The sequence below is a fragment of the Nicotiana attenuata genome, chromosome 7, assembly GCF_001879085.1.
Source record: "Nicotiana attenuata strain UT chromosome 7, NIATTr2, whole genome shotgun sequence".
NCBI lineage: Eukaryota > Viridiplantae > Streptophyta > Magnoliopsida > Solanales > Solanaceae > Nicotiana > Nicotiana attenuata.
In genome coordinates, this window is record NC_031995.1 from 8,527,031 (window position 1) to 8,545,895 (window position 18,865).

The 18,865-nt window shown below is 32.1% G+C and overlaps 2 protein-coding genes across 2 annotated transcripts in view; one reads left to right on the forward strand and one right to left on the reverse strand.

Moving 5' to 3' along the window:
* The window catches only part of LOC109228655 (protein disulfide isomerase-like 2-3), a 7,054-nt gene extending 5,049 nt beyond the window's left edge, over positions 1–2,005 (forward strand). The window contains exons 6-9 of the mRNA XM_019393813.1: positions 755–931; positions 1,029–1,174; positions 1,316–1,462; positions 1,544–2,005. Coding sequence (XP_019249358.1) covers positions 755–931; positions 1,029–1,174; positions 1,316–1,462; positions 1,544–1,718 — 645 coding nt within the window. The 3' untranslated portion in view covers positions 1,719–2,005. The remainder of the gene's footprint in view (positions 1–754; positions 932–1,028; positions 1,175–1,315; positions 1,463–1,543) is intronic.
* LOC109228656 (GDSL esterase/lipase At4g26790-like) lies at positions 2,285–7,035 on the reverse strand. Its single transcript, XM_019393814.1, has 3 exons — positions 6,574–7,035; positions 3,354–3,843; positions 2,285–2,687 (listed from the first exon to the last, which is right to left on the reverse strand). Exons 1-3 carry the CDS (start codon positions 6,943–6,945, stop codon positions 2,491–2,493), a joined length of 1,059 nt encoding a protein of 352 aa, XP_019249359.1. The 5' UTR covers positions 6,946–7,035; the 3' UTR covers positions 2,285–2,490.

Genomic DNA, 18,865 nt, shown 5'->3' on the forward strand with positions numbered 1-18,865 from the left:
CCCCCCAAACCACATCCGAAGAAAAACAGAGAAAAAGAATTAAATCATTTAATATCTATACTTTCATTCTTGATGGTTCTCTGATTGTTCGAATTTTCTGGCCTGCAGTTCTCTATTCATCTGATAATTTCTAACTCTATAATCATATGTTTCTTTCTGTCTGTTCACGTACTTTCTCCAGCTTTGATTAGGAATATTTGCTTAGCTTCCTTTAAAGTAAAAAGGTCATGAACTTGCTTGAATTAACAAGCACTTAACTCCAAGTTCTCAGTCCTACTCTGTTAAAAAGAATGGGAATAAGCAGGGAAATAAAGAGCTACTGTAAGCACTAAACAAAATGGTAGGAAGGGATATTCTGTTGGTACCTTGTAAGTATTTTTAATAGCACCTCCTTGGTGCGATCTTAATAATACACCTACCATTTCACAAAAGGAAAAAAAAGCATCAAACAAAATGGTGAGATAAGCTTGGTTTATCATCCACGGTGTGGGATAATACTGGGTATGTTGTTGTCGTCGTAAGCTTGGTTTATCATCCACGGTGTGGGATAATACTGGGTATGTTGTTGTTGTCGTTGTAAGCTTGGTTTATCATATGTAATTACTATTTACATGGAAAATGAGGATGATATGATTATTCTCATCCCTTGATTTGGCATTACAAATTGTCAAAATAGAATTTCTAATTGGAGTTTCTTTTGACTTTTAACAATACCTTATTGAGTGTGCCACTTCTAATCAGGGTCTGTCACCAGTCTTTGATGAGCAGGTACAACGTCCAAGGTTTCCCCACAATTTTGGTATTTGGTGCTGACAAGGAAAGTCCTGTCCCATATGAAGGTGCAAGAACAGCGGCAGCCATTGAGTCGTTTGGATTAGAGCAGCTGGAAACTAATGTTGCACCTCCTGAAGTGATTGAGTTGACTAGCCCAGTAAGCTCACTTTAATAATCGTTTGAACTCTTCTTCCTTTGTCTTGCATTTCATACCCATTGAAATATGACTAAATTTGATCTCTTTCCTAATGAAGGATGTCATGGAAGAGAAATGTAATTCTGCTGCAATCTGCTTTGTTTCATTCCTGCCGGATATATTAGATTCCAAGGCAGAAGGAAGGAACAAATACCTAGAAATGTTGTTATCTGTTGCGGAGAAATTCAAGAGAAATCCCTACAGGCAAGTGTAGTAGTGTGTACTTAGCTACACATATTGCATTCTATTCTTCAATAGAAATGATCTGAGGTGTAATAAAATCAAGTGGCTTGAACTGTTCTCGAATATAGAGATAAACCTAATATTTGGTCAATTTTTTTACAGTTACGTTTGGGTGGCGGCTGGTAAGCAACCAGATCTTGAAAAGCATGTCGGTGTTGGTGGTTATGGATATCCAGCTATGGTAGCTTTGAATGTTAAAAAAGGAGTATACGCACCTCTTAAGAGTGCATTCCAGCGCCAGCCGATAATGTAAGTAGCTTTGTCCACATCATTTTGTTTTCTCCACTGTATTTGGGATTGAACTTGACAGTATTCATTCTGTATATACAGAGATTTTGTGAAAGAAGCTGGACTAGGTGGAAAAGGTAATCTGCCATTAGCTGCTACTCCTTCAATTGTAAAGACTGAAGCGTGGGATGGAAAAGATGGGGAAATCATCGAAGAAGACGAGTTCTCCCTTGAAGAACTTATGGGGGACGACACACCAAACAAGGATGAGTTATAATTCTTCTTCACTCTCATAGAGTACGATGTTAAGCTAGTTAGAAACAGTTTTGACGTAACAAGCCGTGTATTACTGTGTTATAGTTTATTTATCATCAAATTGACATCCCCAGTTTAAAAGATTTCCTTTTTACTTCCTTTGTTTCCTGGAAGTTTACATGGATTGTTACTGTTGGGGATATATCAGAAGTCACTTTTTCTGTTGTTGTTTGCTTGTTTTCTTCTATATTACGTAAGTCACAGGTTTAGAACATATAATTTTTATTGCAGAGACTATAATTGTATCGAGCCCGTTAAATTAGACAAATGTCATAAACTAAGCAGCATTGCTGGAAAAAATGGGCATATAATATGAGTCTTGACTTTTTGAGTGTTTTTTCACGTGACAACTTTAGATTATCACTGGTCTTAAAGTAGCCTTTTTATTCCCATTGATTTTGACATGGTTAGACTTGCTTGTCCCTATAGAGTTAGTACAATAACTAAGAATTAGATCGCAGTCATGAGTTCAAAATTCAAATCAAATTGGATCCCAAGAAAACGTAATTAGCAAGTAAAAACACCAGAAAAGGTAATTAGCACGTAAAAGCACTCATTTTCTCATTTTATATATCCTTACCGTACAAGGGATCAAAGAACATCACGCAACAATACCCGTAATGTAACTAGAAATCCACTCAATCCAAGAATATACACACACGTAATTACATACTAATTAAATATGGCATTATGGAATAACCAAAGCATATAAATAGATAATCTCCATCTTATAATTATTCTAAAAACTTGGACAGTGCTGTTTTAACCACATGATCTGCGATGATACGATCTGTTTTTTCCGTTGGATGAAATGCATCCCAAAATATATATTTATTTGCATCTTTACATGTGAAAAGATTATATCGATCACATGCGTAACCCATCTCAAATAGTCCTGTTGCGCAGCATGCGAGTGAAGCTACCTCAAATCCTGTCAAATAACAAGATTAATATCATAATACTATGAGTTTATGTTCCCAACACTGACAGTATAAATAATTTTTCACCGATCACATTATAATAATATGTAAGTATTATATATGGTAGTAACATAGAAAGTAGATCGGTAATAACCTGTTATAATCAATATTTTAATTTCACTGATGGTGCAAAAATAAAATAAAACTATAAGTGTATAACTTAAACTCTAATAAGTACTATAATATTTAAGACGTTATAGCACTAGTAGAAAATAGTTTAAATCAATATAGAGGAGTTGTTTATTGGAAAAGTATAGTATCTTATAAGTTTAGAAAAATTCTTTTACGCGACATATTTAAAACTAATTATGGTACTTCGGGTTTTCAAAAGGTTCAAGCTGCCTTTAATAATCTAAGAATCAAACCTATTTATAATAGTCTCGTTTGCTTCGATTTTTTTTGGTTGCTATAGTGAAATGACGGTATAGAGTAAAAAATATTATAACATAACATGAAATATTGGTTTTAAAGAAAACTGATTGTTATAGTGAACTCATGAGGTTATGACCGATATAGAGGAGTTTGACTGTATAGATTTTACACTATCAAAAAATATTTTCTTAATTAACTAAAGAAAAAAAAAAGGGGGGAGGGGGGGGGGGGGGGGGAAGACGTACCATATATGGAAGGCTTTTTAATCATTTGTAGCATAATGTTGTAAGGATTAGAAAGAACAACTTGAATCCCAGAAAGCTCTTTGTTTAGCTCAATAACCAATCCACTCAACTTATCATTAAAATTCATAGCCACAATGTTGTAACTCTCCAAACATTCATTCCCATTTGCCATATTTGATGTTCTTTCTAATGGCATACATCCCATTGGAGGAAGTCCACCTAGTGATATTTTTCTTGCTCCAAGATTGTACAAATTGGTTACAAAATTCTTGGCTATTCCAATTAGGAAAGTTTGGTATTGATCAACTGTGTATTGAGATCTTCTTTGAGGCATTGTATAGTAGTTTTCAAGAAAGTCATTTGTTCCAAGACTTAAGGCATATAATGCCTCACTTATTACTTTATTTGCCTTTTCATCACCAAGATAAGTCCTTAGTTTCTTTTGATATTCTTTGTAGTACTCCAATTCTTTCCATAAGGGTATCACGCCCTGCAATAATTTAAGTCATGCAAATAGAAGTCATTCAATAAAACGACAAGAGTAACATGGTAAGATTATGATCATACTTAACGTAATGTTTATTCCAGTTCATGTAACACTCTTTTCTTCTTAATCAGTTCAGAAAATATGACACCAATTTGTATTGTAATTTTGTATTTTACCCTAACATAAGAACTTTTTGGAATTTTTACACAAATAGCTGGCGAAATCCATTGTTTACTTTTTCTGGCCATATAAATAGATTATACATTAATTATATATAATTATACACAATAATACATAAATTATGCATATATTATACTTCAACTGGCTATTTTTAGTTTAAGTGGTTGGGTAAGAGTAATTTTGGTACCTTGAATAAATTTTATTTTTTTGTCTAATATATTCTTTTATTTTTTAAATTCTGTATTCAATCAAATTGCTATCAGCTCCCAAAATGTTTAACCTATTATTAGCTACGTCAACCCAAATACTCTCTTAACGTACTGTCACAGTTAGGGGTGTCAATGGTTCGGTTCGGTCGGTTATTTTATAAATTTTGTACCATACCAATTTTTCGGTTATTTTATTATGTATAACCAAAATTAGACTTTTCGAAACCGTCCCAATTGTATCGGTACCTCTTCGGTATTGGTACGGTTCGGTTAATTTTCGGTATCTTTTTATAAATATGATATAAAAGTCACTAGTAGAAATAGAATGCAATAACATACATACTTTTATAGGACTTAACAAAACTCTCTAGATATTTTTACATTTTAAAGGGTGATGAATTAAGAAAATATAAAAGATGGCTAGAGTATAGATTCATTAACTACTCAACAACAACATAAAAGAAACTAAACAAATTAATATAAAGAAAATATAAATCACACGAGTGGAAAGATATTAACCAAGCTGGGACTGAGACTCAAGAAAAAAGTCTATAGAAGATTAAATATTCAAAAAAATATATATTAAATCATACGAAAGGAAACATAATCAATACATTGTAGTTTGCTATTCATAACAGCTACAATACCTTGTGTCTCGCTAGTGAATATGCTGGAACAAAAATTAGTTTCAATGGGAGTAGCATAATAGGTTTGGGAATTATGTTTTGTGATTATTACTTGTTGGCTTCTAATTGTTTTCATAATTCCAAGACCCAAGGAAAATTTAATGTTTTATCATTTTTGAACTAAATATATAAATATATTTTTCACATGTAAATTTATTCGGTACGGTTCGGTATTTTTTCAGTTTATTTTCATAAAATAAAAAGCATACCCTAATTGTCGGTACGATTATAGATTTATATAAAAATCGACGGTTTTATTAAAAGAAACCTAAAAATCGATTCGGTACGGTACGGTTCGGTCGGTTTAGTCGGTTTTTAAATATCCATTGACACACCTAGTCACAGTACTACTCCTTTAAGGGCATCTCCAACAATCACTCTATTTTTTGCACCATTTTTCACTCTAAAATGGTGCAACACCAAATCTACTCCAACAATCACACTATTTTTTACACCAAATTTTCTCTCTCTTCTATATTATATTATTATCTTCTATTTACTTTTTATTTTTTATTTCCTTCAAACTAATACTATCTTTTTTATGTACTTTAATTATAATGTATTTTTATTTTATGTATTGTTATTTTTAAATAATGGTTATATTTCTTTTTATACAATTATAACAATAATAAAATTAACTTATAATTTTATATAAATATAATATATACAAAAATTAATATATCAAAAAATAGGATACAAAATTAAAATTATAAAAATCTTAATATAAAAGTTAATTATATACACAATATATAATTAATTAAAAGTTCAACAATAAAAAAAATAAATAAAATATTATTAAACCAAATATAGAGTAATGAATAGTGTTGCACCAAATTTGGTGTAACACTATTCATGCTCTAAATAGAGCAACAAATGGAGTACCATTGGAGCAATTTTACTCTATTTCTTGCACCAAATTTGGATTTGGTGCAAAAAATAGAGTACCATTGGAGATGGCCTAAGCCCAAGACCACACGTTTTTTTTCAAAGGTCGCAATTAAGAGTAAACATATACTCCCTCCGTTTCAAAAAATTTATCTTAGTTTGACTTGACACAAACTTTAATAAAGAAGGGAAGACTTTTGAGATATGTGATCTTAAATAAGCCATAACATTTGTATGAATGTAAAATTTTTAAAACTTATGGTCTCAAACCTGCCTTAGCATTTGTGTGGCTATGAATGCTTCCTATTAAAAAAATATTGAAAGGTAACAATCTTTTTAGAACGGACAAATAAGGAAATAGAGCCAATTTTTTTTAAATAGAGGGAGTACCTTATATGTAACTTATTTTTCTTATAGACTTTTACTATGAACTTTGATCGCACATCCAACTCTATAACATTATCGATGGAGGATCTAGTGCATAGTTTATGGAGTTCTCGGAACCCAGTAACTTTTGTGCAGATCGAGTATTTTTATTGAAAAGTCCGCTAATCTATAAATATTTTACTATGAGTTACTACACTTGAAATCGTTGTTTGAACCCATAAAATTTAAATTTTGGATCCGCCCTGCTTATACTGCTTAACCGAAGTAGCATAATCCAAACCTTAAACCCTAAAACCTTAACCGAAGTTGCAGTACTACTGTTTTATTTTTAAACTGTTCTACAAGTAGAAAAACATGTTAATTAAGATTATTACAAAGAGACTTACCAGAACATCAGCAGTGGCATTATCATATCCAGTTCCAGCAGATGCAAAACTAACTCCAACAGCAAAATCAGAAATATTATAAGCTGGATCCAAATATGCTGGAACTGTTGCTTTTAAACCAGCAGCCTCCGAAATAAAATCAGTTGTAATTCTTCCATTAGAAAATCGACCTGTCGGCCGACCACCTGCAAAATCTCTACCATATGGCATAAAATCACTCCTCGCAATTGTCTGAATATAGTTGTTATTACCCGAATCAACTGATGAATCTCCGAAAACAATAATTGCCGGAATTTTGGCATTTGTTTTGGCTAGAAATAACAAGAAAATTTGAGTTATAATTAGGAGCCATGATATTCTATTATGTGCCATTTTAATTTCTCTTGGTTATTTTCGAGCTATGTAGTTGAGTGGTTATATAGTGGAAAAATTAAAGGCTAGCAGTGGGAAAAAGGAGAGACCAAAGTCATGAATGAACTAATTTTGTTGGGGGTTATAATGGCTAGTAATAAATAAGTGTACAGTTTTAGGCAGTATAGGGACAAAGACAGAATTACACGAGGGTCATTTCGTGTTGACAGTGCAATGACGGAAAGTGGATTCTGTAAAAATTACCAAATCCAAAAAAATAGGCGCATTAATTCATGAATTCAACTACGTGCACTTGTTTTGGCTCTAATCTATAAAAGTTTAATTTAGCCTTTTCCACCGAAGAAGTGCACTTGAAATTATACTATTTGTCTTGTGGTCCTCTAACAACCATACATATTGTTGTTGAAACTTGAATATATATGCTTAGGTGTACTATTTTGAGTTTGACATCACTTCTATATTTGAATATGAGTTCAGATTTAGAATTTTACCATATATCATTTAATTTAATGCAAAATTTATTAGTTATACATCTTTAATAATTTTTGGGCAAAAATACAGGGTACGAGCGAAAACTATGAGTTCAAATATGCCCTTGTCTCTAATAATACTAAAAATAATTTTGACTGCATCTTTTTTTCTGTTGATGAACTTAATTTTGTTAATCCAAATTACTTGTAGCTATAAATGTTAGAAATTATAGTCTCTTAAACTAGAGAAATTTACTGTGGCTCACATACTAGGTATGTATGTAATTAAAATGTATTGATCTGCATTAAGTATTAAGTCAATTATAAATATATGATTGTATATGCAAAATATATATCCGGTGGTTTTCTTGATGGAAGGAACCGTTTTACTAGGAGTCCTTAGAAACTGTATTATAGTAAGTCCTTATGGTTAAGGTTCTTACTTAGTGTCCACAGCCTACGTATAAAAATGTTTGTGACTCCGTCTGGCATATGATGCAATAGGCATAGGCTAGAGCCTAGAAGGCTCTTAGGGTATATTGTCAAGTTCGCTCAGGATGTACAAGTTAAAAATAATAACAATAACATATCCAATATAATTTTATAAGTGTGACCTATAGAGATCGTGCCCCTATCTTATAAAGATAGAAAAGCCGTTTCTGATAGATCCTCAACTCAAGGAAAGCAACGCTTAGGATTACAAGTTGATGGTAGAAATTAAAGGTAATTTTCTACTCTTTCTTGAACAATAATGGCTTAAGGTACATTCTTATTTATGTTTACCCTAAAAGTTGGATAACAATTAAAGCTAGCTCGGTATTATAACACAAAACGAGTAGCCCTAGAGTATATAAAGTAATATTTGACGTATATATGTACTAATATATTTTTTTGGTCATAGGTGTTCAATTAACCAACCTTCCCCTTTCCTGTTATTTTTGGGGTGATGGAATAACCGTTATTGTATTTTTCTGAGGTAAGGTCTAGTCCCCTCTTTGCGCTTTTTTGAATACAATACTGTTAGGACCGAAAAAAATTAGGTGTCATGCGTAAGCTAGCAAAACAAACCTTGAACAACGATAAATCATACAACAAAAGAGAAATATACCAAAAGAGACACAAACATTTAACGTGGTTCGGTCAACTGACCTACATCCACAACGGAGATGCGCAATCCACTAAATAAAAGAGAGTACAAAATATCGAGAGAACAACCTCACGAAGAGGCAAACATAAGTGATACACTGACACTTGTACAGTAAATTTCTCCCCCTAAACACGACTCTCAAACCCCATATGGCTACATTGTGGATGCTGTTGAATGAGAAGGAAGGATCTTCAATTTATAGAAGTCCAAATCTTTTCCTACAAGAAAAAGGACTAGCCAAATATGGAAGAATTATATTTTCCTTCTAGGAAAAGAAAACCCGAATTATGATAAATATGTTGTCCTTTCCTTCATGAAATAGGAAAACTAATTATGGTAAGAAAATCTGGACAAACACCTAACAAACACAACCCAGACCTCTGTCTGGGAATTTTTCTTTTTAAAAAAAAAAACCTTCGCCGACGGTAACTCCACCAATTTTTGGAAATCTATATATTATTAAAAGAAGAGGAAAAAGCTCTCTCCTTAAACCAAGTGGCAGCCTAGGAAAAAGCCACATGGCATAAGTAGTTAATAGTTAGTTATTTAGTTAATAATTATTTATTGATTATTTTTTTGAATTTAAATATCTATAAATAATAAAATAAAATACTTTATAATAAAAAATGAAAAAAAAACTGTCCATTAAAATTAGAGAGTAGTTTTAAGTTGGAGTTTTTAAATTATTTTAAAATAAAAAACTAAAATTTGAAAAAATAAAAAACTGCCAATTCAAAATTTCTTTATTTCTAATCATTTTTGTTTTTCTTCTTAATAATAAAAAGTTTATTTATTCAAAAACATTATTGAGAATAATAGAATAAAATATAAAATAAAAACAATATATCTTCTGCTATATTATAAGAAAACGTAGCATACAAAATTTAAATAAAGTAATATGCTAATAAAAGTTTCTATTAACAATGCAATAATACTAAATATTGGATAATATAATAAAGAAAAATACAGAACAAAAAAGTTATCTGATGCCTATAAATCCCTTTTATTTAATAGAGATTTTATTCATTAAAATTCAGATAGCATTATTGAGAACTATAGGATAAAATTTAAAATAAAAAATATTTCAAGAGTAATAAAATATATATCTTCTATTATATTATAAAAAAAAGTAGTAGAGAAAAATATTAAAAAAAGAGTAATATGCTAATAAAAATTTCTATTAACAATGTAAAAATACCAAATATTGGATACTATATTAAAGAAAAATATAGATCAAAAAAGTTATTCAATGAGTATACAAGTCTCTTTGATATAATAGAGATTTTATTCGTTAAAATTATTGAGAATAATAAATAAAATTTGAAATAAAAAATATATTTCAAGAGTAATAAAATATATATCTTCTATTATATTATAAAAAAAGTAGTAGACAATGATATTAAACAAAGTAATATGCTAATAAAAATTTCTATAAACAATACAGTTATATTAAATATTGGATAATATAATAAAGAAAAATACATTAAAAAAAAAGTTATGCGATGACTATATAAGTCCCTTTAATTGAATAAAGATTTTATTCATTAAAATTCAGTTAATATTTTTGACAACAACAGAATAAAATTTAAAATAAAAAATATTTCAAGATTTAAAAAAATATATCTTCTCTTGTATTACAAAAAGAAAGCGAGCAGACAAAAATATTAAATATAGTAATATGCAAATAAAAATTTCTATTAACAATGTAAATATACTAAACAATGGATAATAGAATAAAGAAAAATATAGAACAAAAAAATTATTCAATGACTATATAAGTCCCTTTAATGTAATAGAGATTTTATTATTGGGTATATCATATTGACAAATAAGATGACAATTGAAATTTATTGAACCAATACGATCTAATATGTTCAAACAAGACCGATGACAATTTAATTTAATTAATATTTTTTTAATATTAACCGCGCATCGCACGGGTACGACTACTAGTAGAGAAAAATGTGCCTCATTTTGTTATATCTGCAACTTAAGAAACCAGCCAAAGTCATATATCCATCTGCCTAGTGAGATGTGAGACCCTCTCTCTCTAGAACCACTACCTTCCTTCTTATCAATACCTTTTCTCTAGTTCCAACCACAAAACTTTCAATCATTAATGCACCAATATTTTCAATGACTGCCCCCACCCCAAATAATGCAACATCAAACAATCCCAACGAACCCCCAGATTTAGGTTCAATGCAAATAGATGACCCTCCACCACTGGACCCACACAAGACTTTCCTCGACACCCTGATTTCGAACACATCAGCTGCAAACATCACTGATACTCAAATTCCTCAACAAAACACAATTGATCTAACTGATGAAAGTACTACTCCTGATACGGATGAAGAGATTTTTATACCCCTCACTGCGGATGATAAATCACGACTCTACACCCCATGAAAATTTTTGGTCATTGTAAAAGTCTTTGGCAAGAAAATGGGGCATCAACTACTAAAAAACAAACTCACCTCTTTATGGCAGCTTAATGAGCACATCCCTCTAATTGATTTAGGCTCTTAATTCTTCCTAATCAAATTCCAAAGAAGAAAACATGCATAAAGCTCTTCATGGAGGCCCCTGGTTTATTTTAAATCATTTCCTTTCAGTACGAAAATGGGAGCCCAAGTTCATCGCCTCCAACACACAACTTACATACTCCGCTATATGGGTGTGTCTCCCTGAACTGCCTACTCAGTTCTATGAATCAGAAATCTTACGAAAATTAGGGTCTAAATTGGGACAACTGTTAAAAGTTGATACTTGCACAATCACTACTACAAGGGGCCGGTACGCACGTATTTGTATGGAGGTTCCACTAGAAAAATCACTCAAAACACACATACACATTGGTCACCACAAGCAAGCACTATTGTATGAGGGCCTGAATCTCCTTTGCACCAAATGTGGCCGTTTTGATCACGCTCGAATTGCACCTTCCTTACAATCCCATCATCTCCTCCTTCATCTACGAACACATTGCTTTATTCGCCTTCATCTCACAGTCACTCCATAACACCAAAAATGGAATGGAAAATCGTAACCTTTTTTAAGCGACCTCATTCACGCCAATTCCATCATGCACCAGATAACACAAGTCAGTAACAGAGGCGGCGGCGGCACAGAGGCACCCAGCGTCAGGTAAGTTCTCTAAACCTAATGGGCAGGTACAGGCCCAATTACACTGCTTTACCTCTTCTACCTCGGAAAAGCCCAATAATACTAATAACATGGTTAATAAATTTCAAGCTCTATCGGATATGGACACTATCATGGACTCAAATGATCCAGTCCCTACAAGCCCAAAAACTCCTTGCCCATCTCCACAGCCCACTACACTATCTAATATTCCTACTAACCTAGACCCCACCGTGGAAATGCAAAATCCACCTTCATGTGATATCCCACAGACCAAAACTGCCAATAACACTCTTCTTTCTAATACCTCTGATAATAGTGCATTGGTTCCACAAAACCTAGTTCTCACATGTAGCCTACACACGCAATTAAACTCCATTAAGCCACGTAAAAATAACACTCCACATGCTAACTGTCATGGGCGGCTTTCCAGCCATGCCCCATGACCCCTTGGGCGCGCCCCGTGGCGTCCTAGCGAACCTCCCAATGCCTAGCGCCACGGACGGCCCCGTGGTCTTGGCCGCGCCAAGTGACAAGCGCGCAGGTGCCTCTGTCGCCCCACCGATATCCCTCGCGAGCGCCAAGCCGCAGGCAGAAGCCAACAGCGCCGCGCGCGCAGACCGTGATGCCAAAGACACTGCTGCTGAAAACGGACCTGCTGCTGCCTTATAGAAGACTAAGTCATTTTCATTGTAAATATAGAGTAGTTTTATTTCATGCACTTCCATTATGTTTCTCTAGCTTAATTAGGTCTACTCCTGTAAGTTTGGATTATTTTTTTTAAGTACTATTAGGGGGGATCAAGCAATCAAAACTTTCTAGCAAGCAAGCAAATCTCTGTACTGGTGTCTCTCCCCCTCGACACCGCGTTGCTTTTCTGTAATAGCTTTCATTAATGCAATCAAGCTTTCTTTCATTCTGAATTCTCATTTCTGTTCTCTCAATTGCTCTTGATATTGGTTTTCCCGTACGGCACTGACAATCTCGTCTAGCGTACGGAGGGGACTTCAGTTGGCGGACAGTAACTGCACTGACATCAGTTGCCTAGCCGTACGTCGCCCTTCCAAGGAATCTCAGGAAGGCGCCGCGTATCAGTTAACATGCTCGCGCTATGCGCGATCATATAAACTCATTCCAAGTACAATATAAATACCAAAAGTTAAAAGTAAAATGAACATTAGGAAAGATATATACACATAAAAACAATTTTAAGATAAAAAATAAAATATAAAGAAAGTTATTCCAGCGCTCATTATAAAGAGCAAAATATGTAATTTTAGCACTGCAATTCGCTTTTATGAGGCTCCCATGCTGGACTTAAAAGTCTCAATCCTCATGCATATGAGGGGTTGTGGTCGGCAGTAAAATCGTTCGTAAAGCTCGCATCCTGTTTGTAAAGAATTTCTCTCATAAGCCGTGAATAGTGGATATGTGTACCTAAGGAACAAACTGTTTTTGTGTTGTAAGTGATAATACAAATACACCCAGTTATAACATATTTGTGTTGTTAGCAAAAAACAAAATAAAAAATAAAAAAATTAATAACATTAATTTATTACTAATAAATATCAATTATGAAATGGGAAGAGAATCAGAATATTACTCTAATAGAAAGATTGTAATGGAAAAATCAGGAAAGTGAAAAAATAGAAACTGATTCTAAATCATGGTTTACCTCTACCCAAGAGTCCCCTCCTCTTCAAATTCATGTCATAGCCACCATAAAGATTTGATATTGCTATATAGCGCTCCGGAGAGAAACGACTTGGCGTTCCTTTGGAGAAATAATAGAAGATGAATATTTCAGAATTAAAACTTAAAGAGACCACACCATTTTCTTTTTGCTAATACTGAAATATGAATGCTTTTACTGAATTAAGATGTCGTCTGCAAGATCGTTTTAAAATATACATTTATAAACGTTTTAACTGTTGTAATTGTTAATTCTAGATTACTTCTATAAACTACCGTAGAAAGATTACCTCTATGGACTTTAGAAGCTCACAAAATATAGCTTTTGTTTGGGCCAAAGAACTGAAATTTCTTTGTATTCTTTCAAAGAACTGAAACTCAAGTCTGGGCTGAAACCTGGCAAGTAGAAGCTTTTGTTTGGCAGAAATTATTGGCGGAAGTGATGAACCTTAAAGCATCCAGAATATTACCAGATTCTGGCAAAGACCAAAGACGACTACAATGTACAGATCTCTCCCATTAGCTTCCAAATCCCGTGGTTTAATTTATAGACTTTTGAGCTTTCTAGCATAAGGCAAAATTCATGGCGAGACTTTTGGGCTTTCAGATCAAGGCAACGGTTGCTTCTTAATTTGCTTAAATCATATGATTAAAGTGCATGTTAAATATTCTGTTACATTAGCCATTAAGTGTGGAATTATTTGAGGTATTAATGATGGGGACGTTTGGTTTACTATACTGAAAAAAAAAGATAGGATAAAGAAGGGAGGGAGGTGTAATTAAGATGTGACTTCTTGAAAATTTTAATCTATAGCACATAAATATAGAAAAATAGGAAAAATATCAAAAAATTGAGAAAAAAGATAAATGTGATTCATGGACAAAGAGACATGCCACATCACCTTCTCCATTCCCAACTTTATATTTATATATAGATGCTTCAGTTCATTTGTGAATTTCTTCACTGTTGGTGTTTGGAAGTTTGAAGAACTCTTTTTTCTTGCTGACAATTAATTTTGCCTATATTGTCGAACAATATGTTTTGGCTTGAATTTTTAACTTGATGTCATCGTATTATTCGTTAAATCGTAAATTTCTAGTTACATATAAATAGTGATTAATATTTCTTATCTGAAATTTGAGAAAAAGGTTACCAAATAGGCATAGATTTATGCTTACTCTCTTGAATGTTTTGATACTTGGTGATTGTTACTATTAACACAGTCATTCTACATTTATACGATAATATTGACTGGACACAACATTTAAGATAGTAATCTAACTTTATGTATTTGTCATTGCATTATAATATTTTCAAAAGACAAAGTCAGAACTATGGTTGTGTTTAATTTGGTAAATACCATATTATCGTATCGAAATCGAAAAAAAATTGGTATTTTGTATTCGTTATTTTGGTATTCGTTATGGTATTTGGTTTAAGTTTTTTAAATCGTTATTAGGTATTGTATTTGGTATTTTAAAATGAAATATCGAAATACCGATACCGTACCCAAATGTATTTATATTGTACAATACACATATTATTAATAAGTTCATCAATTAACTTCTAAGCAAGTAACAAGACACTTCTAATGATCAAATTGATTCCTTTATGCATAGTTTTCTCTCTCTGGGTTGATATTTGCTGGTTTTGGACAAAAAATTTTCAACAAACGTTTTTAGTTTTGTACTTTTGACTTTTGAGTACTTTAATTAAGAATATTATAGCATATGACTCTATGCACTAGTTAGTATTCAAACCGAAGTTACCTAACCGAATAAATCAAAATGGAAAGGAGAAAAACCGAATCATACCGTATTTAATTAGGTACAGTATTGGTATAACATTTTAAGAAACCGAATACCGAAAATACCGACCGAAATATCCGTACTGACCGACGAACACCCCTAGTCAAAACTTGCTTTAGAACAAGACGCTCAAAAAAACCTATAGAGATGTAGATGTGCTTGTCTCACGAGGCTTGTGTGGTCATGTGCCCTTGACGCTCTCAAGACCCAAATACAAGACTTACCTCAAAACGTGTGTGATTAACCTTGTAGACCTTAAAACCCCCGTTAGTTGACATTTCACACACAAAGCTCAAAAGCCCTCATAGTTATTCACAAATGAGGAATTAAAGATTTGCAACTCAAAATCAGAGTCCTAATATAGCATATTCTCCGTCGATGGACACAACGACGACTACTTATGGAACCTTTCATTTGAAAACAAGTAATCGGTGTTAATATCTCAGCGCATGTTAGCATAAAGTTAGTGTTCCACTTAATACATGTTTATAAGAATATGTTCCAGTTACGTGTTCATAAGGTTTCTTATTTTCTCAGTTGACATATAAGTTTTGAAAAGTAATAATCTTCAAATAAATTTCGTATGAAATTCTTCCTTCGATAATAAAGTACAATATTGTGAATTATTTCTAAATTATAGTACACATAATGATTGATGATCTATTTACTTGTCGAAAGAAAGTTGTAGATCGAGATTTTTTCTTTATAACATGATATTGCCTTTATAAGGTTTGTATTTCTAGGTCACTGTAGCTCATTTTTTGTATTATTCATACTTACTAGTTTTATGGTACCGTGTGTTGCACATGTTTATGTCAATCAATCAAAACTTATATAAAAAAAACAAGTTATGTAAAATTGTAATGGACATTAAATTAGATGCAAATATTTGTTTACTACGTTGATGCGATAATTGAAGTTACAATAAATTGACCTAAACGATGAACAATTTGAATAAGTTTGCTATGATGCATTTACTAAAATGCCAAATATTTCAGCAAAGAATACTAAAAGTAAATACGCATGTATATTATTGTGGGAAAAACGGAAAAATACTTATTATAAGAGTAAAATATTGTACGTACATTTAATGTTAGATGAAAAAATATATAGTAACAATATTCTGGAGAGTAAAGTTTTATGTCAAATATGCGAAAGAAAATTTGGTGGCGATGTATAGTTCTAAATATTAGGAGTTTCTATATAGTTAAAATAAGAATAAAAAATTTAATAATTAAAATTTTATTTGATTTTAAAATTTTAAATAATAGAAGATTAATTTTATTATAACTTCTTCTAATATGAAAGTTGTTTTAAAGGATAAAAATTGCGAATAAAATTTTGCTAAGAAGCTTCATGCTTTTAATATAGTATCGATAGATGTAAAGTATGTATTGCAGCTTATTGTACGTTCGTTGGGCTTTACCTCGTATTAATGAGAATAATTTTTTTAAAAACGACATAAGTATTATTCAAAAGATGTGTTTACTTTATCATATAAGAATTAACTAAAAATTATAAGTTTTAAATGATAATTGCTTTAATCATGTTTAGGAATTTGATCTATTCTAGTAGTTCTTCATTTAGTTTGTTCTAGTACTTGCTTCATTATATAAAAATATCATAGAAATAGCATTTGATTGAAAGGTGAAAATATATTTTGCGCCTACCCGTTTTGAAAGTTTTAAAATTATAATAATTAAGACCCTTAAACCTAAAAATGATGTTCGAAACTAAAAATATGATTTCAAAGCATATGGGCTACGTAGAAGTCCTAATATGAATTTGTAATATATGGTTTTTAAGCTTAATAGGAAAAAATTTAATACATAAAATTAAATTAATTTTGACGGCCTAGATATTTAAGATAATTAAGGTCCTAAATATATAGAAAATAATTAAATGACTATTTTGTTTAGTGCAAATTTCTTGACACTTCCTAAATTAAAACTATGCAAGTTTTGATGATAAAAACAGTAGAATAGTAAAGCTTCTTTTATAGAAGCATTACTTATATAATTGAAATAGGAAAAGATTTATGTAAGGTAAAATTATATATAGTTCAAATAAATAAATAAAAAATTAAAAATAATTAAGACTCCTAAAACAAAAAGGAGTTCAAAGTGCTTATTTTTTACCTAATAACTTATAAAAATAGTTAATCTAAACCAAAAATGAGTACAAAGTGGTCGAATCTTTCCAAGTACAAAACGAAAGTGCTTGAAATTTAATTGGTTAAAATTTTATTTAAAAAGCCTCCTAAAACTAAAAGGAGTTACAAAGTGGTCGAAGACTTTCCAAGGATAAAAGTGTTTGAAATTTAGTACTTCTAAATTTAAGTGGAGGTAGAAAGTGAAAAAACCTCCACTTAAATTAAGATATTTGAATATCAAGATGTGTATTAAGATGAAGATATTTGAATCTGGATACACATCTGAATACATTAAGATGTGTACTAAGATCTGAATAGAAATAATTAAGACTGTTTGATTTTTAACATCTGAATGTATAAAATTTATCTTTATTTGAAAATTAATAAACATAAAATTCAAATGAAATACTAACTAATATAATATTCTATCAATAATATAATATGATAGTTTTTTGTGGCGATGGCTAACGGGTGAATGACGACTAGAGGCGGTGGTTTGTGGTAGTTTTGGTTGATGATGGTTGTTCGTGCTAGTAGTTAGTAGTGATTGGTAGTGGTGGCGATTATGATTGAGGATGGTGGTGGTGGGTGGTGATAGTTAATAATGCCGGGTGGTGGTATTAGTTGTGACTGAGGAAGGTGGTGGGTGGGTGGTGGTAGGTTATAATGATGGGTAGTTCCGGCTGTGGTTGTTGATGGTGATGGAGTAGTCAGTTGTGGTTTGAGGTGGATGAGTGTTGATTGTGGGTGAGAATGATATACGGCGGTCGGAGTGGTAGGGATAGTGGATGGTGATGGTTGATAATGTTGGCGGCTATGATTGAGGATTATGGTGGCATGGTGGTGGTGGAGGTGGTAGTAGTGGGGGTGGTGGTGGTAGTGGTGGCATGGTGGTAGTTGATAATGGTAGGCGGTGGCGGCAGTTAATAATGAATATGTGATAGCATCTTAATGAAATTAAGTCTCTGTTATAGATCTTAATCATACGGACATATTCAGACCCATTAAGTGGTGGTGAAGTAAAAAAACAAACACACTTAATGATTAAGATCTGAATAATTAAGATTCAGACTTTAAAAACAAACGCGCTTAATGTCTGAGATCTGAATGATTAAGATTCAGACCTCCATTAAGTGCAAACAAATGAGGCCTAAAACTAATGGAGTTTGAAAGTGACGACAATTTTATTAAAAAATCATCTTAAATATAAGGAGTACAAAGTTTCGGAAATTATTTTAGTGGTAGTTGAAAGTTCATGAAATTTAATACTACTAAGGGTGTTAGGTATGAAGAAAATGTTTTCCAATTTTCCCATGTTTGGTTGGCTTACATATTTTGGAAAATATTTTCCTTATCAAGAGAAGGGAAAACATTTTCCAAAACTCCTTCTCAACATTCCCCATCCTCACCAACCCACCCCATCTCTCCACAAAAGGCTTTTTTTTTAAATTTCAGTTTCTCTGTTACCACCCACCCTACTACCTCTCCATCCCAACCCCACTC